At 38.5% G+C, this 27342-nt stretch overlaps 1 protein-coding gene across 1 annotated transcript; it reads right to left on the minus strand.

Moving 5' to 3' along the window:
- Window positions 1-8917: 8917 nt before the first annotated feature.
- On the minus strand, window positions 8918-13918 carry LOC145681931 (uncharacterized). The gene has a single exon (XM_081753532.1). It carries the CDS (start codon window positions 13916-13918, stop codon window positions 8918-8920), a length of 5001 nt encoding a protein of 1666 aa, XP_081609658.1.
- Between the last annotated feature and the right edge of the window lie 13424 nt (window positions 13919-27342).

A 27342-nucleotide genomic window follows, 5' to 3' on the forward strand; every position in this document is an offset into this window, starting at 1 on the left:
GAAGTTTGAATAACGTACCATATTTTAGTGGAGCACTGGCACTTATTCAATACTCGCAGCACAAAGACCGCATTCCTGTATTGTAGAGTCATCAGCAAAAGCCATAATTGTGTGTGTGTGTGTGTGAACCTAGCAACTACGTATTAAAAAACAGGGCCACTTGTAGACTTTCATAGGCTGCCATCTCTAAGTTTATTATTATCAGATAGCTGCCGCTTTGAACTTGTTGTTCCTAGGCTTTCGACCCTCACATGAGCTTAAGCCCAATATGCTCATGTGATGCGTTTTGCTTACCTGCTTATGTGATGTTTTTCATATCGCAAATTTTTAAATAAAAATTCATGTTATCAATTATGTACAAATTCTCATTGCTTATCATTAATTAACCTAAAACACACCTGTTGCAGTAATTTTACGACAACAGTGTTGCCAGGAGCCGCGTTTCTCTCAAAAACACACATTTTACGGACTTGCATTAAATAGCCTTTTTATATTGCAACACTGCATCAACCTTGTCACATTTTCGCACCAATGGATAAACGTTGATGCACACTATACTCATACACAGGAATTCACCCGCAGGAAATAAGTTTTTGCAACTGAATATTGATTTTCTTCATTTTGCGCATTTTTGTTTTACTTTATACTTACGGCAATTTATTTCATTACTACACAAAAACGTAACACGTTCCAGCATCGATCATAATTTCAAAAATATCTACATAGAACATGTTTACATTTGTTTTGAGTCTCAGGTCTTTATCATTCTTAGATCAAAAGATATACGCAATCAAATTTTGAGTTGCGCAACTTTACGAACGCACTATATATATATATATATAATATGAGATGTGGCCTACAGCATAAAGTGGGATCCGAAACACATGACCTCTTGCTGGGAATCGAACTCCGATTTTCTACGTCAAAGGCGCGTACGCTAACTTCTTAGCTGCGAGGGAGCTCAAAGGCAGTTTGCTGAAGAGTGTAATTTTTTTTTTTTTTTTTTTTTTTTTTTTTTTTTTTTTTTTTTTAGAAAAATGCTATTTTTCCGAAAATTAATCTCACGAATTTGTTTATACCTCATTCATCAATAACTTATTAGCAACTCTACTGCATAGTATAAGTCATATCTCTGGAAAGAATTCTAAACTTGTGGAGTGAGTTTTCCTCGGGCGATTTTCTCAAGAAAGACTCGGACGATTTCGTTCATATTTCATAAATAATCTTTCGTTAATAGTATAACAAATGGCATAGCGCATTTATCCTGAAACTTTTCACAAGATGTAGTTTACTCTTAGGGGGAGATTTTTTGTCGAGCGCTTTTCGTAGGAAAGACGCACATGATTTTCTTCATATTTCATAAATATCTGTCCATTACCTACGTAACACCATAGCACAACTCATTTGTCTATAATATCACATGGAGCAATTTAGCATTGGGGTAAGTTTCTTGTTTCGATTTTCTCGGAAAATTCTCAAGCGGTTTTGTTCAAAATTCATGAATATTTCCTCAATGACCCCAAAATCTTGCATAAATCTCTTGTCATAAAAATATCCACAAGTAGTTTATACTTGATAGATCTCAAAATAGAGTTGTAGAGATACTAAATAGAAAGTCTCTGAAACTCTATTCAGTCGCTTGTTCTGTTAAATAATTTTCCCAAATACGACTCATTCGATATTGTTTATCTATATTTCGTAAATAAAGTTTTTTTTAATAACCCCATTATATTTCCAAAGTCGTTTCCCATGAAAGAATTCAGACCGGGTAAATTTACTTCGGAGGAAGTTTTCTGAAAATGCCTTACAACTTTGTTCGTTTTTCACGAGTTATTGTTTCAGTAATAGTTTCAGCATAACGTGATTTAGTTTAAGATATTGAGAGTGAGAAAATTTAGTGTGGTTGTCTGTACCATTTCATTGTTATGTTTAACCTTACTTTCTGTATTCAAGTTTGGAAATTATTTTTAATTTAATTCTTGGTATGGATATTTTTTTTATTATGAATGTTTTATGAGTTAAACATACATTAATGAAGCAGAATTATTCATGGTGCTTTTATGGTAACATTTCAATTTACCGTTTTTTCTTGCATTAAAGACAAGTATTGATTCATTTTACAGGTGAATTAAAAAAAATAAATGTAATGAAAACAGTGGCATTAAAAATAAAATATGCCTTTAAAAAAATATTACACTACCAATAAAAATGTAATGATTTCTTATAGCCTTCTCAAAAGTTAAATATACAGCACTAACCTTCCTTTTTGTTATTGGAAAACCATTTTAGCTAAATGCGAAATTGGTATATAAACTCTTGTCTTCTTTTTGTAAAGTCAATCAGTCTCTTCTTCTAATATACGAAAGCTTTAATGTTACGTATGTGATTCTCTTTGGGTTTTTTTCTTTATTCTTTGTCAGTTACTAAAGTAACGATATTGTACTCCAACACATCAAAATAGAAGCCCAGTGTACTATTTTGAAAGCCTAGCGATAAAACTTCACTCTTTTTTATATTTTTTCAAAAGCCAAAAAAAAACATCTCACAAGATGGCGGTAAGAATAGTAGTGTTACGAGCGTTTTCTTCCCTTCACGTACGATTTTTATGGACATTCTTTCGATTCAATGGGTTTGCTTTCTTTTTTCTTTTCGTCTTGATGGTGCCCACGTTCAACTCTTTAGTTCTTCGGTTGTCACCTTTGTAAGACTGAGATTCGATCACCTGACAGTGGAGAAAAGAATTGCACACGACATAAAGAGAGAAAGAAATAAAAATAATAGATCTGAAAGAATTTTCTCATTACGAAACGCCACGAACAATACGGTATTTAATTAAGTTCTGGTATAGATAGAAAACTCACTACGTAAAAAAGAAATAAGAAAATGATAATTGCAGAATTTCTTTTCAGAAATACTATAGGATCATCTATTATTGTTTGACAAGTTAAATATTTTTATTGTTTCAGTGATGGATTTATCGTTTAATTAAAAATGTGAAAAAAAAAACAAAGAGTAATGAAAATATTTTTATACAAACTTTTTTCAAGACTCTCAAGCCTTGAAAAAAGTTTGTATAAAAGAAATCCCTTTATCAGGACTATTCTCGTGAGATAAACTGGTACAGAATAATCGAAAATAATAATAATTCGGAATAATAACTTATGTTTTATATAGTCCTATTTGTAAAAGAACAGGCCAGTCTGTATGTAACGCTAATTCCGAGTAGTACATAGTCAAGCTAATAGATGTCACTATATGTGCTACCTGTTGATCTGATGCCATAATATACCACTAGCATGCAGACAATTTGGATATTTAAAACTACAACATGTCCGGGATGTCCGTATATTCTTATACCATAGGTACCTGAAGAGGCCAGGGGTTCGGGGTCCCCCGCGCTGACGAAAATGTAAAATTTATTAAGATTTTCCTGATACAAATAAAAAATACTAAACATAATATATCAACCAGGCAGATGGTCCCCTTAGAAAATTTTCTTCTGTCGTCCATGCCCAATATCTTATTGGTTTGTTATTAGCGTATCGAATTTTAGTAATATATTATTATTAATAATATAATTAATGTTTGTTGAGGTTAATGTTGGCGTAGAAAATATTATTATTGTTATTGTTGTTGTTATTACCCATTATTGGTGGTCTTAGTATGCCACAATCAATCACATTCTGTAGGTTGAAATGACTGGCAAAACTACCTTTTCTGTTGAAGAGAGCTTATCACTAGTGTGTGAGGGGGGGGGGTATGAATCTCTTCACACAAGTGAAAACAAAGCATCTGGCCTGATGACACCCGATAACTCATTAAGGGGGCATAATGTCAAGATGTAGGTTGCCAAACATTGCTACAGAACCAACCAATGTTACCAATTTGGGGGATTCGACTTTCAAGATAGAGACCAAAAATCATGTTTCTGATGAATTACTTTTTGATGATTTCTACAACGTGTTCCGGAAGTGGGCGTACCCCTAATTGGTGTTTTCTGACGGTTTTAGGTTTTACCCTACATTTGTTTGGTAACATTGCTTGGCATTGTCTGGCAACATTGTTATCCATGTTCATTTGTTTTCTGCTGTTTTCTTCTTGGTAACTGCTATTTGCAGTGAAGTTGGAGTAATCAACAATGTGTGATCAAAGTACATATAGCATTGAAAAAAGATTAGTTGTTGCGGTTTGGCTTCACGAAAGGTGTTACACAGGTGACACCATGGAAAGTGTCAAAGCAAAATTTACAGACCGCTTTGGTATTAATCCATCAACAAAAGTAACAGTGTTAGGGTGGGAAACGTGCATTTGCTACGGGCAATGTGAAAGACCTTTCCCGATGCAGTCGATCGATAAAACGAAGGGAAATGTGCCGTGAAGTGAAAGCATCAATGCAGCAGTCGCTTTAAAAATCAACACGTAAAAGGTGTTCGGAGCTTGGTAGGCCTCGGACCAAAATGATGAGGCACATGAAAGAAGATCTAAAATTGAAGGTTTACAGTCCAATGCATGTGAATGAAGTGAGTGACACCGACATGGATACGCGGAAAGAGGCACGCAGAACTCTCCATAAGGCGTTCCCTTCCAATCGATCTTGTGGTGCAGTTCTCTTCACAGACGACGAGTGTGCTATCTACTGGAGTATGCACTCTCGGAACGTTGTAATGTGATGTAAGGAAAGACCCCCTCCCCGGGTTTTCAAAGAGATGGAGAGAAACCCAACACACGTGATGGTGTGGGCTGGAATGAGTGCAACACACATTTTTGGGCCTTCTTCTTCGAAGACAATGTTAATAGACATTCTTACCTGGAAATGCTTAATGAGTGGTGGTGCCTCAACTGGAAGAAAATGGTATCAAAGACACTGTTGTCATACAGCAGGATGGAGCACCAGCGCACTTCGCGATTCATGTTCGCAATTACCTGAATCAGACGTTTCCTGGCTGCTGGATTGAAAAAGGTTGTCCATCTTCACTAGCTCCCTTTGCCTGGCCTCCAAGAAGTCCCTCTCTGACGACAACAGACAATGCTCACTGCGGTTTCATAAAGCAACAAGAAAGAAACACTCATATCACACAACGCAGGAATTACGAGCAGCTGTGGAACACGCCTTCACCGAGAACTTGGCGCAGAATTCAGCTATGTTACGACATGGATGGTGATCATACCGATGTTTATGACTCTTAAGACTTCAAGGTAAAAGTGTACATACATTCTACCATAACTAACACTATACTGTTGAAACTAAAGGGGGGTATGTCCACTTCAGGACCACCCTGTACATGGCACTAGACTTACTTACAAGTCTAACGACTTTTGTGCTGTGAATAAGTTGTCCTTCTGTTATCCAGCACAATTAGCTTGAAGCAGTTTTGAGATATTCTTTCTTTTAATTTGTTTTATTCAGCACAAGCAAGGATGAGTTGGGCAAATCATCCTTCCAGAATCCCACTTTGTTTTCTGTTATCATTTGTCCTCTAACGGAGAACAATTCCAACCTTCAACGCTCTTTAATTTGCACAGCTTCCGTTGAGAGGCACAATTAATGCAGCATTAATCAGTGTAGATGCGAAACTTAAAGAAGTAAGTGCTAAACTGTGATGACTTCGGAGATGGCCGGCAGTTAACTACTCAGAAATTTATTTCGGGATGGATCTAACTTCAATATTATCGGGGGCATTTCTCCAATCATGAGCAACCTGCATTTTATCAGTATTTTTGCACCCTGTGTTTATTCAAGGTCCTTTTCCTTCGGGGAAATCTGAAATCGCCACTGATATTAGTTTTTATTTGTGAATTTTTAAGTTTTGTACGCTCTTAAAAATCGCATAATATAATCAATTTATAGTATTAATTGTGTGGGAAATGTGTTTTAATTGTTAGCGACTTTTCACCCCAAATTGGAGTCATTTCATATCCTTTTGTCACTCGCGCTGTTGGATAAAAGCAAACAGGTGATTAAAAACTAATTATTTTTACGAACGGTCGCATTAGCGGATTCACCCTCACTGCTATTCCTCAAGTGGTTCCTTCCCCTCTTCCACCTAAAAGCTGCAATTGTAGTGGCTTCGGGTTACATGCACAGGACCGATACGGCGTAGGGCCGACACGGCATAGGATCGACACGGCACAGAACCGAAACGGCATAGGATCAACACGGCACAGAACCGAAACGGCACAGGATCAACACGGCATAGGATCGACAGCAGAACTTTCATACGATCGAAATAATAAAAAATACATTATTTTATAATTACGCAATATTAAGTAACAATTATCTTCTTAAGGATATATAGGAGAGAACCGTCATACGATCGAAACGGCATAGGAACGAAACGGCGTAGGATCGACACGGCATAGGACCGAAACGGCACAGGGCCGACACGGCATAGGACCGAAACGGCACAGGATCGACACGGCACAGGACCGAAACGGCATAGGATCGACACGGCACAGGACCGAAACGGCATAGGATCGACATTCTGTAGGGTGGTCAACACTTTCTGAATATATCAATATCGCATATCCCTCACCTTGAATTTGTGGATATAAAAAATTGTAAGGATAAATAATTCTAAATGGTCTATTTTTAAAAAATTATATATATATATATATATATATATATATATATATATATATATATATATATATACAAATTGTATAAAAATACTGTTCGTAATATATCCATGTCCCACACCTTTAATTTTGTGATATTAAAAAAAATGACGCTAAATAACTCCAATAGTTGATTCGAGGTTTTCAATACCGAATAAATAATATTATTTGTCTGATATTTTTATAATGCTGTAATTTTTTATGTATACTAAGTTGAAGTATGTACATGTAACTGCAATTTTAAAACTGTAGGCTTAGAATTTGCGTTTGGAAATTTGGATTTTTTTAAGGGAATCAATGCACCTATGTGAAGTTGCCTCCTTTCAAATTTCGAATTGAAATCGGAAGCCAATCGTTTGTTTTTCGTTTGTTATTGACTTTTTTGAAGAAAAAATAGTAAAAATCGTATCTTTCTTAAAACATAAAGAGATGTTTACAAAATAAAGTTGGTATGTGGCCAAATTTACCCTTGTTCCTCCACTTAAAATTTTGATTGAAAATCAAAATCAATTGTTTGATATGCGTATGCTATTAATTATTTTGAAAAAGAATAGTCTGTTTCGAAAAACAGAAAGAGTCTTTTCAAGAGAAATGGGTGATGGAATTTCATATTGGCTCCACTTTAAAGTCTCGAATCAAAACCGAAGCCAAGCGTTTCTTATTGGTTGTTTTTAAGAGCAAATCGCTTGTTTCGAAAAAATAGAGAAAGAGATTTATAAAATAAATTTAGAATGTGATCAAATTCAATCTGATTCCTTTACTTATAAATTTCGATTCAAGACCAAAATCAATCGTTTGATATGGATTTGTTGTTGCTTGTTTGGAAGAAAAGTAATTTGATTCGAAAAATATAAGAATATAATTAAGAAATAATGTTGATGAAGGTGATTTGTTTCGGGGCGGGTTGCTTATTTTGAAGAAAAAATCACTTGTTTCAAAACAACCAGTAAAATATATCTATTTGCAGGATACATTTGGTGGTCAACTTCATACTGTTTTTTCTGCTCTTAAATATCGATTCAATACTCAAGTTAATAACGTGTTTTCCTTTCTTATTGATTGGTTTGAAGAGAAAATAGTTTGTTTTGAAAATTATTAAGAGGCATTTGCAAAATAAGGTTGGGTGGGCCAACTTTTTGGTGGTATTTCAAATTTCGATTCAAAATCAAACTAAATCATTTATTTTTCGTTCGTTATTGATTGTTTTGAAGAAAAACTGAGAACCATTAAAGAAATTTTGATAGTAAAGGTGGTCACCTTCACAGGGTCCCTGCACTTCAAATTTCGTTCAAAGCATAAAACGGTTAAAATAATAAGAAAAACACAATCAGTACTCTACGCAAATGTTTAGGGGGTTCAGGGGCTTTAGGAACACAAGTTTATATAATATCAAGTGTTTATATATATAAACGTGCTAATATGATAAACGTGCTTAATTTTGCATAATACCTTGCTCAAGGGGGGTTTCAAAGTCCTTAATCCCTTTCCTTCAGTACGCTACTAAACATCAATTATAAATCATTCGTTATCCAAACTGTACTTCTTGTACTGATTCAATTCTTAATTTCAAAGTTTAAAATTATATGAGCACTTATTATGCTATTGGAAAAGAGCACATATTTTATGACAGTGCAAGGAAGTTTCTTGTTTTAACAATTGAAAGAAAGGAAAACACCAATAAAAGTAATAATAATACCTGACACGAATTCCGATAGTAAATCATATTTCATTATTGTTCGGGATGCATGCACGACAGCATTTCCCATTATTTACTAAACCTTCCCTGCGCCTCGCTACTTGTTGTTTGTTTCGAGGAATGAATCGGAACCTGGTTAAAATATAGCTAATTTAATTAACAAAATATTTAATATACACTAGTGGACACAGGTATGTACTGTATGTGAAGTTCTCACTGAATGTTTTTATTGCACCACAATAGTTCGACACAAGACACATCCACACACACATTTCGACTGTCTAAAAAACACACACACACTCTTCGTGGCGGCTCATGTTCACTTTCTACAAAAAAGGGGGAGAAAAAGGCCACCCTCCGAGAGCGAAGGGAGCCAAGGACACTGACCATAGCCTGACATGTATTCTGTTACGTTATAGCTGTTCAGACTAAATATTTTGTAAAAGAAAAAAAATACACTCAACATACGCCGCCCACCTTGAAATATCCATATTTCAACACAAATCCCAGTATCGAAGATCTTAATATTGACAATAGATTAAATAAAAATACTAAAGTTACAATACTACGCAAATAAATGTTAGAATAAACATACTAAATGATCAATTACTTGTCTTCAGATTGAACTGTTGATATCTCTCTTTCGTCGAAAGGCAATAGGGACAACTTCACTATCGGCCTCTTGTAGAGTCCGTCAGATGTTTTCACTGTCACCGTACGCACGAGACCATCTTTTCCTGGGTGAATCTCAACGATCCTGCCAAGTTTCCACAGTTGCGGGGGTTGGTTGGTCTCGCGAAGGATCACCATGTCATTTGGTTTGAAGTTGGCAGTTTCTTTGCACCATTTTGGTCTTCGTTGAAGTTGCGACAAATACTCGGAAGACCACCGTCTCCAAAAGTGCTGCGTTAGTTGTTGAGTCAGTTGCCATCTTGTGAGACGATTCACCTTTGTACCTATGAAATCCGCTTGTGGTGGAGCTAACAATGCGTCGCCAGTTAAAAAATGACCGGGTGTGAGGGCCCTAAGATCACTAGGATCAGCTGACATGGGAGTTAGTGGTCGCGAATTAAGACATCCTTCCACCTGAACTAGCACAGTTATCATCTCTTCGTATGTCAGCACTGCATTTTTCAAAATGCGTTTCAAATGATACTTCATTGACTTGATGTTGGATTCCCACAATCCCCCAAAATGGGGTGAGGCTGGAGGGTTGAAATGCCACTGGATTCCAAGTGAGCTCAAATAATCACTTGTTGAATTTAAAACTCCTGTCGGCGTCACTATTGTCAAAAGATCCTTCAACTCACGGTTTGCACCTACAAAGCTTGTTCCGCAGTCACTGTATATGTCACTTGGCTTCCCTCTACGCGCCACAAAACGTTTAAGCGCAGCCAGAAAGGCTAAAGTAGATGCTTCGGTCACTAGTTCAATATGCACGGCCTTTGTACTGAAGCATACAAACAATGCAATATATCCCTTATATGTCTTGGCAGACCTCCCCTTTGTGTTCTTCAACAAAACTGGACCAGTGTAATCTACCCCACACTGGTTAAACGGCCTACTTGGAGTTACACGCCCAGCGGGCAGTTGTCCCATGAGCTGAGTTGTATTAGCTCGAGAGAATCGGTGACAGGTTATACACTGTCTCACAATCTGGCGCACCACATCTCTTCCTCTTAGTATCCAGTACTTCTGTCGAAGAAGTGACAGAAGTAGCTGTGGACCAGCATGCAAATTTTTTACATGTTCGTCACGCACAATGAGTTCGGTTAAAGTATGTTTCCGTGGCAGTAGAATAGGATGCTTCTCGTCAAAGTCTAATTGTGCCCTTTGCAGCCTTCCTCCTACCCTAAGCAGACCTTTATTGTCTATGAATGGATGCAGACAAAATAATTTACTTTGTGCTGGTACGTCACCGTTTTCCTTAAGACATTTCAGCTCTAAAGAAAATTCCTCCTCTTGTACCAACCGAATCCAACAAAACAATGCTTCCTCTAACTCACTCGCCGTCAAGGGTCCATGTAGCCTTGCGTCAGGTTTACTCCTTGAATTATTTATAAATCGTTTGCACCAAGCTGTCACACGGTTTAATCTTGCTACCGAAGAGTAGTTTGAGAGAAGATTAATATCTACCTTGGCGTGCATGGTAGCAACCGACGTCTTTTGTTCAACAATCGCTGCATCTGAGGTCTCATCGTTAACCTCTACAGCTGGCACTGTTTCTGCTGCTAACCACTCTGGGCCCGTCCACCACAATCGATGATTGATCAGCTCGGACGGTCTAACACCACGACTCGCACAGTCTGCAGGATTGGTCTCACTATTCACGTGATACCACTTGATGTTACTTCTTTGTTGCACTTCACTTACTCGATTTGCCACAAATGTCTTCCATCTACTTGGACATGACGCAATCCAAGCAAGGGCTACCGTCGAATCAGAATAGGCACTCGTGCTGACTATTTCGACTTTAAGGGATTGAGACACAAAGTCTAATACTTTCACCAGGAGCACTGCGGCACATAGTTCAAGACGTGGCAGCGTTTGTCTTTTGATAGGGGCCACCTTTGTTTTTGCACTTAGCATGTTCACTGCAATGCTTCCGTCATTTCGCACACATCTCACATACACTACAGCAGCATACGCAGCATCTGACGCGTCACAGAACCCAACGAGATGGACTTCCCTTGTATCGTGTGGAATGGCACATCTTTGGATTCTCACTTCCTGCAGCAGTGGAAGTTCATCGCAATAGTCATGCCATTGTTTGATGATGTTGCTTGGAAGAGGGTCATCCCAGCCAATTCCTAGCTTCCAGATCTCCTGCATGAGGAGTTTGGCCTTTATGGTAGTAGGAGGTAGCCACCCCAATGGATCAAATAGTTTGGCCAAGTCAGACAATAACTGTCTCTTCGTAACACTATGACGAGTCTTAGGTACGGTGATTTTAAAGCAGAATGTATCTTGAGACGGACACCACTGGACTCCTAATGCCTTGATAGCATCATTATCGTCCCAAGGATCTATCGCGTTTGTTTCTCTTAAGTGACTTGGAATGGACTCTAAAACACTTGGTTCATTACTCGCCCACTTGCGCAATTCAAACCCTCCCTTTTCTAACAGTTGTACTAGTTGTGAATGCAGATGAATTGCTTCTGTCACCGAGTTACTCCCAGTCAGACAATCATCCATGAAGAAATCGTTAAGCACAACTGGTGATGCTAACGGGAAGTTGTGTCCTTCGTCGACGGCCAGCTGCTGGAGACATTTTGTTGCTAAGAATGGTGCACATGCGGTCCCATATGTGACTGTGAGCAGCCTGTAATCTTGAATAGGCTGTTTCGGATCCGATCTCCACACAATGCGTTGAAAGTTTGCGTCTTCTTGCTTCACGCGAATTTGCCTGAACATCATTTTTGCGTCTGCACATAGGGCCACCGGGTGAGTTCGGAAACGCATCACAATAGACGTGAGATCCTCTTGCAATCTTGGACCGACCATGAGAATTTCATTCAGTGACACACCTGTCGTGGTTTTTGCACTAGCATCGAACACTACACGCAGTTTAGTAGTTGTGCTACTCTCCTTTAAAACAGCATGGTGAGGAAGGTAGCAACTTGTTGTTGGGGACACACTGTCTTCACTTGGTGAAATAGGTTCCATGTGACCGAGTTCTAAATATTCTGCCATAAACCTGCAATATTGTTCCTGATAGCCAGGCCACCGTACAAACTTTCTCTCTTGTTGATGGAGTCGTTTTACTGCTATATCACGAGAATAGCCAAGGTCAGAGTGATTGGTCTTAAACGGTAGGCTAACTTCATATCGACCATTAACTCTTCGATGCGTCACTGCAAAATGCTCTTCACATTCCCTTTCTTCTACTGTTAAGGGACGCACAAACGGTACTTCTTCGATCTCCCACAATCGCCTCAATGAGACATCTAGATCACAGCACACATGAAATGCGGACACTGTCGATGAACCACTGCAATTCACTTTCCCCGATAACACCCAACCCAGTGCCGTTTCCAATGCGATGGGTGCACCTTGAGGGCCCATGCGTTTGCCTCCTTGGACGAGTAATGGAAACACGTCCGCACCGAGTAGTATGTCCACACCACTTGTTTTGTAGAACTCCGGATCAGCCAGATCTAAATCCTTGATATGGACCCACTCATTAACCCCAGTGAGAGCCTGTCTGGGCATATCTCCGGTCACTTTTCTCACTACCACTGCTGTTGTTGAATACTCATCGTTATTGTATCTTGACTTAAAAGCAAGATCTACAACTGCACGTGATTTGCATGCACTACTGGAAGCTATTCCCGAAATAGTTATATTTGCACTACGTCTTGGGAGTCCCAGCGCTTGAGCACACCGTTCAGATACAAAACTTACCTCTGATGCACAGTCAAGTAACGCTCGAAAAGATTGAAATTGCCTTCTGTTGTTTCTAACCTTTACCACTGCTGTGGACAGCAACACTTGAGGAAGAACAGTTGTCATTTTTCCCCCATCAGCTGCTACGTGGGAAGACACATCTTGAGCGCACTGAGAGGAAGAATCACCTTCGGGCTTCCTGTCAAAATGTAATAACGTATGATGCAGCTTTCTACAGCGATGACACCCACCTGATTTACACTGAGCAAGTTTATGTGTTCCTTTTAGGCAATTGAAGCACAAAAGCTTACCCTTTACAAAGGAATGTCTATCGTCTACTGACATTTGAATGAAATCCTTGCATTTATGCAGCGGGTGCTGCAGTCCACACTTCACACATGTCACATCTGCCGAAGCATGATACGCCACTGTCCTGCTCTTTCCGGACGAACTTGCCGATTTATGAGCCTGAGGTTTATTTGATTTGCTTGTCGCGGAAGCCGCGAGTGCGCGCGATCTCTGGTTGAGAAACTGCGATAAGTCTGCGAAAGTTGGAAGTTCGTTCGAGTTAATTGATAGCTCCCATTGTTCTCGTGAATCACTATCCAGTTTTTCAGTTATGTGATACACTAGTATAGCATCCCAATGCTCCACAGGAATGTCGAACACTTTCAGAACTCGCACACATTCATTAGTTGTATCCACAAGCCGTCTTAGAGAAGCTGGTGAATCGGCTACTGCACACGGTTGACGAATCAGTCTTTTTATCGTATCATTTACGAGTTCGCGTTTATTCTGGTACCGAGCATTGATTATTTCCCACGCCTCTGTGTAATTTTGATCGGTCACCGACAACGATTGTACAAGTATTGCCGCTTCGCCACGCAAAGATGCCTTCAAATATTGAAGCTTTTGCGCTCCACTCAATAATGGATTACTGTCCACGGATGCCACGAAAAGATCCCGAAACGACAGCCAATCTTTTAAAGAACCATCAAATGTTGGTAATTCCAGCTTCGGTAATCGCACTTCACTCACTTTTGAAGAGGTTACGTTTTCATTTGATGTTGATGGAACGCTTTCTGATTGTTTCATTACCACCAATTTCTCAATTAATTCGTCCACTCTGTCTTGCATTGTTTCTATTTCTTTGTCATACTTATCAAATGTCTGTTGATCACAAATTCTTGTAAGATCTAACACAAGTTTTTTTACAGTCATCTGCTAGTTGATTTGCCTTCTCTATGTACGTATTCACTCAAGCTTTATTGAAGGACTCACTGTTTATTTTATTCTCCAAGCGCGTTATTTCGCGTTTGGTGACAGTTTTGGAAGCAAGTAATTGTTCCATAGTTGGTCAGTCACTTTTCACTACACGGCTAAACAAACAACGGAGAAGGGGGGGGGGTGAACGAGACACAGGCAGTTCAGCGGTTGCACAAATTACGCTGGTGATCTTTACAATTCCACTTTTCTTTCTTCTTCGAACACTACTAAAAAGACAGTACACATATATACACACAGTTCAAAATACTGCTCTGTTTTAGTCTTTACGATTTTTTGTAACAGCAAAATCCGGCTTCACTAGGAGGACCAAATGTTCGGGATGCATGCACGAAAGCATTTCCCATTATTTACTAAACCTTCCCTGCGCCTCGCTACTTGTTGTTTGTTTAGAGGAATGAATCGGAACCTGGTTAAAATATAGCTAATTTAATTAACAAAATATTTAATATACACTAGTGGACACAGGTATGTACTGTATGTGAAGTTCTCACTGAATGTTTTTATTGCACCACAATAGTTCGACACAAGACACATCCACACACACGTTTCGACTGTCTAAAAAACACACACACACTCTTCGTGGCGGCTCATGTTCACTTTCTACAAAAAAGGGGGAGAAAAAGGCCACCCTCCGAGAGCGAAGGGAGCCAAGGACACTGACCATAGCCTGACATGTATTCTGTTACGTTATAGCTGTTCAGACTAAATATTTTGTAAAAGAAAAAAAAAAATACACTCAACAATTATCTTATTTGAAACTTTGAGAAAATTGAAGCTCTACACCGAATACAAATTGGATAATAAGCAATGCTTTATAATTGCTTGATACATTTCAAATTGAGAACAAAGAGAGTGATACTGTTTAAAAGAAAGATTGGATAAAAACAAGAATTTTAGGAATGATCTAAAAAATGGATCAAAATATTATGATCTTGGCTAATATTAATTTTTGGATCAGTTACCATAAAATATTCGAACGGTCTCTAAATCGAGTTTTCTCCAGATATGTAGTTCTCCAGGTATAAGGAGTACAAGAAAAATTTCGATTAGTGAAATATTTTGGATTTTTTTTATAACGGGGCACAAAATTTTTGGACGGTCCCTAAATCGACTTTTCATATTTTTTACGCAATAAGCATATCACACTGAGTTAAGTGATATCTTGGGTTGGGTTACAGTATATGTAGTTCTCCATATATAAGACATACAATAAAATTATTGATTGAATGAAATATATTGGACTTTTTGGATCAGGGGCTACAAACGTTTGGACGGTCCCTAAATCAAGGTTTCGTATTTCTTTCGGAATAAGCACATCATGCTGAGTTAAGTGATAGTTTTGGTTTTGCTGCACTATATGTAGTTCTTCAGATATAAGACGTACAAGATTTATTTTTTATTGAATGAAATATATTAGATTTTTTGGATCAAGGGCAACAGAATTTTTGAATGGCCCCTAAATCGAGTTTTCGTATTTTTCAGGCACTAAACACATCATACTGACAAGGAAGAGTCACGCAGTGGCTCCTCTGAGATCCGAACGAGACAATTGTGTTTGCATTTGAAATGTTATAACTAGATGAATTCCAAAGTTATACGTGCCACCGGGAGGAATATCGTGAGTTACAACATATTTTGTAATGTAAGAACTACAAAAAAATTACATGGCAGAATAGTTTGAACCGAGTCATTTGTTCGGAAATTGTTGGGTAACTGGAAAACTCGACCAACACGTATCCCATCATTTTCAACGACAACCTTTTTGGGGTAAAAGACTTTGTCCCAGGGTCCCCCGCAGGATCCCAGACAGGGTCCAACTCAAAATTTTCAAATGGCAAGGGGGTTAAGTGGCACATCATTTGAAAGCTGTTGTAAAATGAAAGAAAATGCAGCAAGTCTCGACTCTCTACAACAACCCTGTGCAAAATGACGGAGGGTCAAAATGTAAACAAAAACTTAATTGAAAAGTCCATAGTCACCCCTATAAATCGGAAATGGTGAGACTTGAAAATGGGAAGGGAGTCTGGCGTTATGTTCAAAGTACAACAATTTAAGTGAAAACGTCTTGTTCCAGGGTCCCCACAGGGTCCCAGGTGGGGTCCAACTAAAAAGTTTCAAATGGCAAGAGAGGTTAAGAAGCTTATCGTTTGCAAGATCTTGTTAAATGAAAGTAGATGGAGCAAGTCTTTGACTTTCTACGACAACCCTGTCCAAAATTGTGGCGGGTCAAAATGTAAATAAAAGCTTAATTGAAAAACTATGGCCACCTTGAATCCAAGATGGCCGCTTAAAACCTATGCCATTCATAACAGTACAAATCTAAATCTCTATTTTTCTCTATTATGTATTTAGAAATACTAGGAAGACTAAAGAACAATTGAATTTCGATTCACTTCAACTATTATTTCATTCGGTAACAACACATATATGGTTTCTTCTTAATGCACGTTCGTCACGGTTCTCTCGGTATTATTTACTTGAATATAACGAATATGCGATGAACACACAACTATGACTTCCTACTCATAGTAGAAAAAAAAAGTTGAATACCTTCGGGTATTTTTCTAATTTTGTCATACGTAGTTTATACAGAAAGAACTTGCTGCACCAGTAAGTTGGAGGCTCTATTGTAACGTATTCGTGATGGTTACATTTGTATGTCATTCGTTGGTTTGATCTCAATACTTCAAACAATACCAAATAAGAAAAAAAATCATTTGCAAGATTGGCAAGTAGTACCAAACATATGTAAGTCATTTCAGTACATCGAACTGCGTCACTTTGTTGGCTTGGTCACAGTATTCCAAGAAATAACATGTTTATATACAAACTCATTTTTCACGCTGGCAGCCATATTGGATTACAGATTATACTCTTTGATATTTTGTGGACTATTAACCATAAACGTTCACTTCTCCAACACCAGTGGTGTGAGCTGGATATGCGTTCGATACATAGTGCGGCATTTTGAACTCAAGATGTCGCGTTTTTGAACATTTTGCATATTTTAGTCACTTACTAATCAACATTAATGCCAAATTTGTTTTCCTAGCTTCAGCAGTTTGGTATGCTTATCCTTTCGATATAGGTTTTAAGCGGCCATCTTGGATTGTTTTCCAATTTGTTTACATTTTGACCCACCGCAATTTTGGACAGGGTTGTCGTAGAAAGTCGAGACGTGCTCCATCTTCTTTCACTTAACAAGAGCTTTCAAACGATGTCCTACCTCTCTTGCCATTTGAAATTATTTAGTTGGACCCCACCTGGGACCATGTGGGGACCCTGGGACAAGACGTTTTCACTTAAATCGTTATAATTTTAAAATAATACCACACATCCTTTTCTGTTTTCACATTTGTCTCACCATTTCCGATTTATAGGGGTGACCATGGACTTTTCAATTAAGTTTTTGTTTACACTTTGACCCGTCGCCATTTTGCACAGGGTTGTTTAGAGAGTCGAGACCTGCTGCATTTTCTTTCATTTTACAACAGCTTTCAAATGATGTGCCACTTAACCCCCCTTGCCATTTGAAAATTTTGAGTTGGACCCCGTGTGGGACCCTGCGAGGGACCCTGGGACAAAGTTTTTTTTACCCCAAAAAGGTTGTCGTTGAAAATGATGGGATACGTGTTGGTCGAGTTTTCCAGTTACCCAACCATTTCCGAACAAATGACTCGGTTCAAACTATTCTGCCATGTAATTTTTTTGTAGTTCTTACATTACAAAATATGTTGTAACTCACGATATTCCTCCCGGTGGCACGTATAACTTTGGAATCCATCTAGTTATAACATTTCAAATGCAAACACAATTGTCTCGTTCGGATCTCAGAGGAGCCACTGTGTGACCCTTCCTTGTGACTTCAGTCATAGTTTAGGTTTGGGTACACTATATGTTGTTATCCAGATATAAATCCAACAAGAAATTCATTGCCTGAAATATATTGGACCTTTTGATCCAATAATAGTCCTTCATCCTCCATTTATACATTAAGCAAGTAACAGTATAAAGTGTATATTATGTGATACACTTTGTATTTTATGGTGTGATGTTTAATAATAAATTATTAACATAATATTCGTTCTTCGCTCGGGGAGAATAGTTTCATTTTGAGCATAAAGGGCAATGGTATCTGAGTATGGATTTAAATTGCATCGGAAGTGTTACTGTTCGTCTGAGTGACTCCAAATACTATTTCATCGACACTAATATCGGTATTATTTTTTATCATTATATATATATATGGTGTAACTTAATTAATGTAATGAACGTCTGGAGGTGATTCTTGGACTCGGAAGAAGAATTTAAATGAAACGATGTCTTTAGCTTATCACAATTATAACTTCTATGCTAATGGTAACGGATGATCAATGAACGGCTTCCTGTTCAACTTAAGAGTGTGTAAAAATGGAAAAAAATAACTTTGATCCAGAGTAGGTTTATAACGACTGTGCATAAGACAGTCAGGGGCAAAAATCATGTATGATGAACTAGAGTATAAGGGATTCTTCACATAACAACAGTGATTCCCACAAATTATGTGAATATAATTTGAGCCAAAGTAAGCTGCATTAAAAGATTTCCTCCCCTTAATGCGTAAATCCGTGGAAGATAATAACTACGAGTACAGAAGGCATGAAATTCGACGATACTCAAGGTGTTGCGCGTGTTGCACAAGGAAAGAAAGAAATACAATTTCAAATTATCGATTTATTCTGTTTCGTACAAGGTAGGATAACTGTGAAATACTCAGAGGTACCTTGTACAGTATTTGTGCAATGCAGTATGTGTACACGAGACAACTATGAAGAATAACAGTTCACAGTCTGATATTGTCGACCGTTGACCGCATTGCAAAGATGACATCGGCGAAGCAAATTTTTCCGCGTGTGGTCAAGCACATCTGAAATTTCGTAGATGATTGCCGCAGCTATATTAAATCGAGCTACAAGTTCTTCGACTGTCGTGGCCGGAGTTTCATACGTATCCCCGAAATAAAAAATCAAGCAGCGTGAGGTAGAATGAACGAGGTTGCCATAACACAGGTTTTTCTCTCCCAATCAAACGATCTGGGAATGTTTCATTTAGGTAAGTCTGCATTTTCCTGTCAAAATGTGCAGATGCACTGTCATACTGAAATCACATCTGCTGTCTTATGTTCAAGGGCACATGTTCTATCAATTTTGGTAGAAAATTACGTAAAAATAAAAGATACGTACTCTCACACAGGCAGGCCGGTAATAAATAAGATCCTACCACAAAATTATCCACCATACCACACCAAATTTCTGCTGCTGATCGTTTACTAGAGTTATATGTGGATTTTTACGCCATACACATGATAGTTTCAAGACGGTCTCTGATCATTCGACGTACGCTGTCTTCAAGTTCAGCTGTCCATATGGGGCTATTTCCTCCGATTTCACATACGAGAAACTGAAGGGACCCCTCTCTCGAAGTCGAATATGGAGGCGTGGAAAAATACAAGGAAAGTTACTCTCTTTTGAGGGCGACGGTCACGATATAAACTCCTCGCCTCTGGGCTATTGCCCCTTGCTACTCCATTAATGAGTTGCATATCTGCCAGCTCGTGAACAGGGTAATCTTCCATTGCGCAGGCGTGTACAGGTTAACACAATCAATTTTACTTAAACACCAACGTCTACACTTTTACACGACCTTAAATACCTGGACACAACTCTCTACCGTTGAACGCAACACTTCCCATTCTGTTATACAGCAATTACACGTGTAACAATAGAGCATCTGACTATGTATATCACTCACAAGTTGCGTAGATGCTTATTACAACTCAGCCATGCTAATTGATGCCATTCCATAATAAAACTGCAAGACAGCCTTCTGCAAGCCACTCGCAATTGACACACAAGGGACGATAGTTCCGTAGGTATTCCTCCGTGTAGGTATTCCATACAGCTCTAAGGTACAAATGGTGATCAGAAAAATGGAAACACCTGAACGAAATTGCAACTTACCAGATTAATATGGTGTCGGGCCACCTTTCGCCTTCAGAACAGTCTTGATGCGACGTGGGATAGAGGCATAGAGATCGTGAATGGTAGCAAGTGGAATTTTACACCATTCTTCGTGCAGGGCATCAGTTCTGTGAGAGAGGATGGAGGGGAAATCATCGCTGGAGTCGTGTTTCCAAGACGGACCACAGATGTTCAATTGTGTTGAGATCTGGGGATTGGGCAGGCCAGGGGAGGTGTTGAACTTCATCCCGATGTTCCTCAAACCACACTGCAACAACGCCAGCTAGTGAATGGGTGCATTATCATCCTGGAAGATGGCGTCATTGTCCGGGAACAACATCCGGACCATAGGATGCAAGTGGTCTCCTAAAATTGCGACATAATTGTTGGCAGTGATTCGTCCGCTAAGTGTGACCACAGGACCCAATGAAAACCATGATATGGCGGCCCACAGCATCACCGAGCCGCCGCCATGTTTCACAGTTGGGCGGAGACACTGCAGATCATAAGCTTCTTTGGGCGTTCTCCACACATAAACACGGCCCGTGGTTGGGAATAGGGTGAAGGATGACTCATTCGACCATATCACACGTTTCCAGTCCTCAACGGTTCAAGTTGCATGGTCGCGGCACCATTTGCGGCGTGCGAAAGCGTTATGGTCCCTGATGAGCGGTTTGGCCCGTGCAACACGACCCCGTAATTTCATGTCATATAATTCGCGGCGGACTGTGATTGTCGAAACAGGGTGGGGGAGATGCTGATTGAGTTCCTCCGTCACCTGCTCCGCAGTGGCACGACGGTTCTGCGTGACAATGCGCTTTAATACCCGGCGTGACCTGTCACTCATGATTTTCTTCCGCCCACTGTACCGCTTCCCCGATGTTAGGGATGGTACCGAGACCGAGACTAGTCTCGGTATCGTCTCTATAATTCGAGACGAGACCGAGACCGAGACGGACTTTTATATACCGAGACGAGACCGAGACGGACTTTTACATACCGAGACGAGACCGAGATCGAGACAGACCTCTATAAATCGAGACAGACCTTGGTCAGTCTCGAAAGTCTCGGTCTCATCTCGAATATTGATAGTTATTTTGCCTTTATTCAAAATTTGTTTCGTTGCTGCGTGAGCTAATATGGGAACGGTTGACTGATGTACAGTGGCGTATTTAGGGGTAGATATGGGGCTCAAGCCCCTTCCGAAATATATTTATGATCATTTTTTCGCATTACACGTACAACACAAAGGTTTCTTACCCGTTCCTCAAGCCTCTCCCGAAATAAAATCCACTGCTGTTGTACATAGTCTCCTCTCTCTCTCTCTACATATATATATATATATATATATATATATAGGCGCAGATCTAGGATATGATAAAGGGGGTGGGCTTGAGGGCCGGGAGGGAAGAGGAGGGACCATACTTTGCCTCTTTATCCAGTGTAAAGCAGGAATGAAGCTCATTTTATTCAGTGTATACCTGAGCGTTAAGGGGGAATATAGCCCCTTGGATCAACGTATATATATATATATATATATATATATATATATATATATATATATATATATATATATATATATATATATATATATATATATATACACATTCAAAATGCTGAAAATTTTGTACCATGTTGTGTGAAATGTTGAAGGAAAAATTCTTCTAGATACCCTACAATACCACTAGATAAAGAAGCAGTGTTGCTAACGCAAAATAAAGTTTTATTTTCTCAAATTGCATTATGTAAAGTATTACCTATTTCTAATTTAGATATTAAATAAAACCACTATACCACATACATTATTCCGTGTAACAAAGGACAATACAGTATCACTAACATCAACATTTTGGAGATGACTAATAACTCAAATGGAATGGTGCAATGCTCATTATTTGTATCTTAGTCTCAAATACTATGATCATGGTATAATGCATTTCGAATGAATGAAGGAACAAAGTTATAAGAAATGAAAAAAATAACTTTTTCTGAAGACTTTACTTCGAAAACGTGCTGACATATCACGTCTCATCATGTAGATTCTTCCAAAAGACTTAAGTGATCATAATGTAATTTACAACAATTGTTATTTCAAACCGTTTCAGAGATACCAAACACTCGGATAGTGATTGTTATACTGCTTAAAATATCGTATTTATGTTAAATTTTTTATAATGATTGGTGCTTTAGTTTGCTTCTATAACATTACAACAATAGTTTCTGGTGGTTTTAATTACAAGTCGCAGTTCCATTATTTTAAGCAGTGTTGCCATCTTAAATAAATGTTAGATATTATTCTAAATACAGTGAAAATAACGTAGCTAAACTGCAATATATTTTTAAATTACACGTAATTTGTTTTATGGTACAAGAATGTTTTCAAAAGACGATGTTTTTCACAGTCTTTATAATGTTAATGTTAATGTCAAAGTTTTGGTTCCAGCAATACATGTAAATGCAAATTGTAACTGAAATTAAATGTAACTGATAACTTTTTAGTAACACTAGTTGTTCCCCTTAGCCTTAGGCCTGATATACACAAAACCATACTTAATTAAAAGTTCTAATTACACCCTACTTACATTTCACTTGTTTTTTGTTTGACTACCGATCACCTCAAACTCGATCCATACCATATAGCTATATGCAAATTATTTAAGGACTTACAGTTAGTAATACACACTGTGTTGATTTTTGGTTTGGTTTTAGTCTAACGTCCCACGATTATGCTAGAGCGTCTAAAGCAGACGTGGAGCTAATGATTATAATGGAATCCGAACCACTTCGGTCGTTCAACTGTACCCCCACCGGGAATCGAATTCGGAACCACGCGAAACGAAGTCAAGCTTGCTAGCCGCTAGACCAAATGGAGGTCCTCATATTGTGTTGATTTAAATCATTGAGTCAGTGTTGTCAGATTTAACACAAAGATCAAAAACTAGCGTTTCAGTGCTCCAAGAGTAGCGGATTTGAACTATTTGTAGGCCAAATGTATAAAATAGAAAGAATTATTTGGCAATTAATGACTTGTACTAATAAAATTATTTTTAGCATGGGCTGGAAAATGTGCTGGACATATTGCAAGAAATTATGATCGATGGACAAAAACAATTCTAGACAGGATACCACGAGATAGAAACAGCCTAGGAAACGTCCTTGTACAAGAAGGTTTGACGAAATCAAGAACAACTGGGGAGTGACCTGAAAAAGAATTGGTCAAGATAGATAGTTGTATAGACTTGGAAGGACCTTCATCCAGCAGTGGATTGATAATGGTTGATTATGATTATGGCTATGACTTTATTATATCTGGACCTCAGAGGTAAACTAAACCATGTCACAATTTCGCAATTTTACAGGAGAAGCGAATATCCGGTTCCTTAACTAAGACCTATAGTACTGTTTTCAAACTATACTAAGCAGTTACAAAGTAATAGGTTGCTTTTAGGCTTACATTATTACACCACTGGAAAGAACACAGTATATTAAAAAAAGTATAGTTAACTCAATTTCGACCAAAAAGTGACTCAGTATAGTCTACCTCTAAAATTTAAAATTTATATATATATATATATATATATATATATATATATATATATATATATATATATATATATATATATATATATATATATATATATATATATATATATAAAACTTTTGCGAGGTAAGGTAGGGTAAAAACGGATCCAAAATTTAACGAAATTCGTACAGGGAAAAATAAAATATTGTTGATCCTTCATATTGCAGCAAAACTACGAAAATTAATAGAAAAGAAAACTAGAAAGTTAAGAATCACTTCTTTTGCCGGGACAGAGAAAGTAGATGCAGATAGCTCGAATTACCTATATACTTATATAATATGTGTGTCCATGTTTCGCAAGTAATTTTCAATCAATATAAAAATTCAGCGTAATGAACGCATGATTAGTTTTCTCTAATAAAGATAGCATGCAGCGCTGAGAGCTCAGGAATAAGCTTAATCTATGTTACGACACTGAATATATGCTTATGTAATACATTACGACATTATGAACTTGTATAAGAAACAGAATGTACTTAAAGTGAGACGCAAGCATCAGACTTTGAATCTAACTTGTTTGGTGATCCAACCAGAGACCACAGATGATGAGTGTCGTAGCTTCCACCACAAGGTTAAGGAACTGCCTGTTTTAAAGTGTCAATTAAACACTGAGATGTGAAACGGTAATAAAGCATTTGATCAATTTGAAACAAAATATATTGTAGTAATAATTTACTCTATTTGTTAAGATAATGACCGTTATTTTCTGTTTTTAAAATGACAGTCCAAGCAGAATGTATTGGATAGTAACTGAGAAATTGTAAAATTTCAATTTCGGTACGATTAAATACATTCGTGTTGCTATGTGTTGCGTTATCCGTTAGGAGGTATTGAACAACTCTGTTTCAAAGGAAGGAAATAAACTACTGTATAGTACTGGAGTTAATTTAATAGATTTTAATTGTATAGGCAGTACTGAGGCTATATGAGACAAAGTCTATTACTGAAAGTGAAATATGGGTTACTATTAGGGTTTTATCCCAGGTATATTATACCCACACTGATGATTGAACCTGGAACACACGCATGGAAAGCATTAGCGATAGCAAATTAGCTACGAAGAGGTACATCATACCATAATTCTAAATCAAGAATGAAGGCAAAAAAATAAGAAGCGAAAACGACAGACTGTACGATAATAATACTTTCACAATTTTAATTTCACACTATTTATTTTGAGACTTTCGAGACGAGACCGAGATTTGGCCTTCGAGACCGAGACCGAGATCGAGACAAGCATCTGCTGACCGAGACGAGACCGAGACGGCGATTTTTCACTCGAGACGAGATCGAGACCGAGACCGCTACTTATCTACCGAGACGAGAGCGAGACTGTACAAAGTCTAGTCTCGTCTAGTCTCGATACCATCCCTACCCGATGTACCCGTGTGCTGTGTAGGCCGTCATCACCTTCGACACTGTCCCACGCGATACAGCTAACACAGTAGCCACTGCCGTCATACTCACTCCACATAACCGCGCACCAATAATTTGCCCTGTTTGAAAATCTGAGAGGTCTCATATTTTACACTACCTCCGTCTGCTGCAGCCACTGGACACTGCTGTTCCACTGCGCCTGCCGTAGTATGGAGACCGACCTAACACACCACCACCAGCGGTCCGGCGCTGCGGGCGCACGACACCACTGCCAACCCATACATCTGACGTGTTGCCAACTACAGGTGTTTCCATTTTTCTGATCACCATCTGTACATTAGAATGTCGAAAAAAGACTATCCTTGTTTTAAAATGTACTTTCAACGAGCTTCTTTTTAGAAAATTTCTCCAGCAATGACAAAATCAAAATGTAAGTGGTCTACACTAGGATAGTATTTTGGTATATTCACAATAGCAATGAAGTTTTTCATAGCTCAGGGAAAAGTTGAGGTTTGCCAACTCGAAGGAAGGTGAAACGCCATCAAAAGTATTCCTGCGAGAAGATTCACCTAACGGATAAATCAAGTATACTGTTCCAGCGCACTTCTTGGTATCCTTATGCAACGTGTACATCCCTTGTTTCTCCACTTTTGTTGCTTCTGTGCACAGAAGTACCATATTCCACGGAATTACATATTACGAGGAGGAAACCGTTTTGCCCCATATGTATTCACACAATATTTGGAATCCCTGGGTCATGTGGAGAATTCTTTATAATCAAGTGTGCAGGCGGGACATAGAGCCCGGTTCCTCTATTTACACCTAGAATTCTTTTCCTTTGCTTCAAGAGAGCTTGGTTTCTCCTTTATACCAGCGTTAGGGTCGAGTCGAGCCAAATCTGGTGTGTAGTTTCGAGTATTCTCTTCAAGTATCTTGCATAGACAATATAGGTTATCAATGATACTAGTACTACTACTAGTACAACTTTTATTATTATTATTAATAATAATAATAAATAATAATTATAATTATAATTATAACAACACTGTGATTAAACATGAAAGATACACGGTCTGTATTTGAATACTAAAAAACTAGTTGATTGCTAACCTCGGTAGTCGTGAATTCTAGGAGTCAAGGATATTGTTCACGAGCTTGTGAATTTGGGTTGAGGGTTTAGGTTGAGTATTCGGGCTCAAGCCAAACATTGTTAAAAGTTATAAGGAAGTGGCCAAATATCTTCAAAACTGTTCGCCCCGAGTTTACAATTGTCAACAACTTGAGCAGCTCGGCTCACAGCGCACTCACTATCGACCCGAACCGAGAAGTGAGCCGAGCCAACATCTCACCGAACCGAGTCAGCTAGAGCCTTCGGCCCAGATGAGCCGAACCGAGCAGATGGCTCATCCCAACCAAGCCATCTCGAGCTGATGGTTCACCCCAAGCGAGCCGGCTCGAGCCATCGGCTCAGTTATTACTTCCCAACTGAGCTTCTTATTAAAAAATCTCTTGTGGTCTCGATATCGAGACGAGAAGACATGCAAGCAGTGTTTCCTCTAGTGAGCAACATTAAAAGTATTCCATATTACTACTTAGCTTACATTTCTCATAGCTTTCGCTTTCTAGTGTAATCAGGCCATGATTTCAAAACGAGTTAAAATGTAATAATAATAATAATAATAATAATAATAATAATAATAATAATAATAATAATAATAATAAATATAAGTATTCCATACATATAGAAATGCTTTTGACCAAGCACACAAGAAATTATATTTTGTCCATTTAGCACTATCATTCTTTTGTCACTCACAATTATTAATATTCATATAGTAAATATCTTATAATTCTTATGTTTTAAAATCAATTGACAGGGCTCTGATTGCTTTTATGAGAAATAAATCTTTGGTTTTATAGATCCTACGCAGTGGCGATGATCGTGCGTCGTTTCGGTCCTATGCCGTTTCGGTCCTGCGCCGTGTCGATCCTGTGCCGTTTCGATCCTGTGCCGTGTCGATCCTGTGCAGTTTCGTTCCTACGCCGTGTCGATCCTGTGCCGTTTCGGTCCTATGCCGTGTCGGCTCTATGCCGTTTCGACGTACGTATTCTATGCATGTAACTTGCACAGGCATAGAATCGACAGGAGTTTATAATTTGTAAGAGCAAATATTAAACAGATAATAAAAATATTATTTTTTTAGGCACATGATTAAAAGTTAAATTATTTCAGAGCAGCGGCGTGAGAGCAAAACGGCACAGGACCGAAACGGCATAGGATCGACACGGTATAGGACCGAAACGGCACAGGATCGACACGGCACAGGACCGAAACAGGTTTCTGAGCTGAATTGGTCGTATGTCGTGTCGATCCTGTGCCGTGTCGATCCTGTGCCGCA

This window comes from Thermobia domestica, chromosome 3, assembly GCF_964235325.1.
Source record: "Thermobia domestica chromosome 3, izTheDome1.hap1.1, whole genome shotgun sequence".
Taxonomy (NCBI): Eukaryota; Metazoa; Arthropoda; class Insecta; order Zygentoma; family Lepismatidae; genus Thermobia; species Thermobia domestica.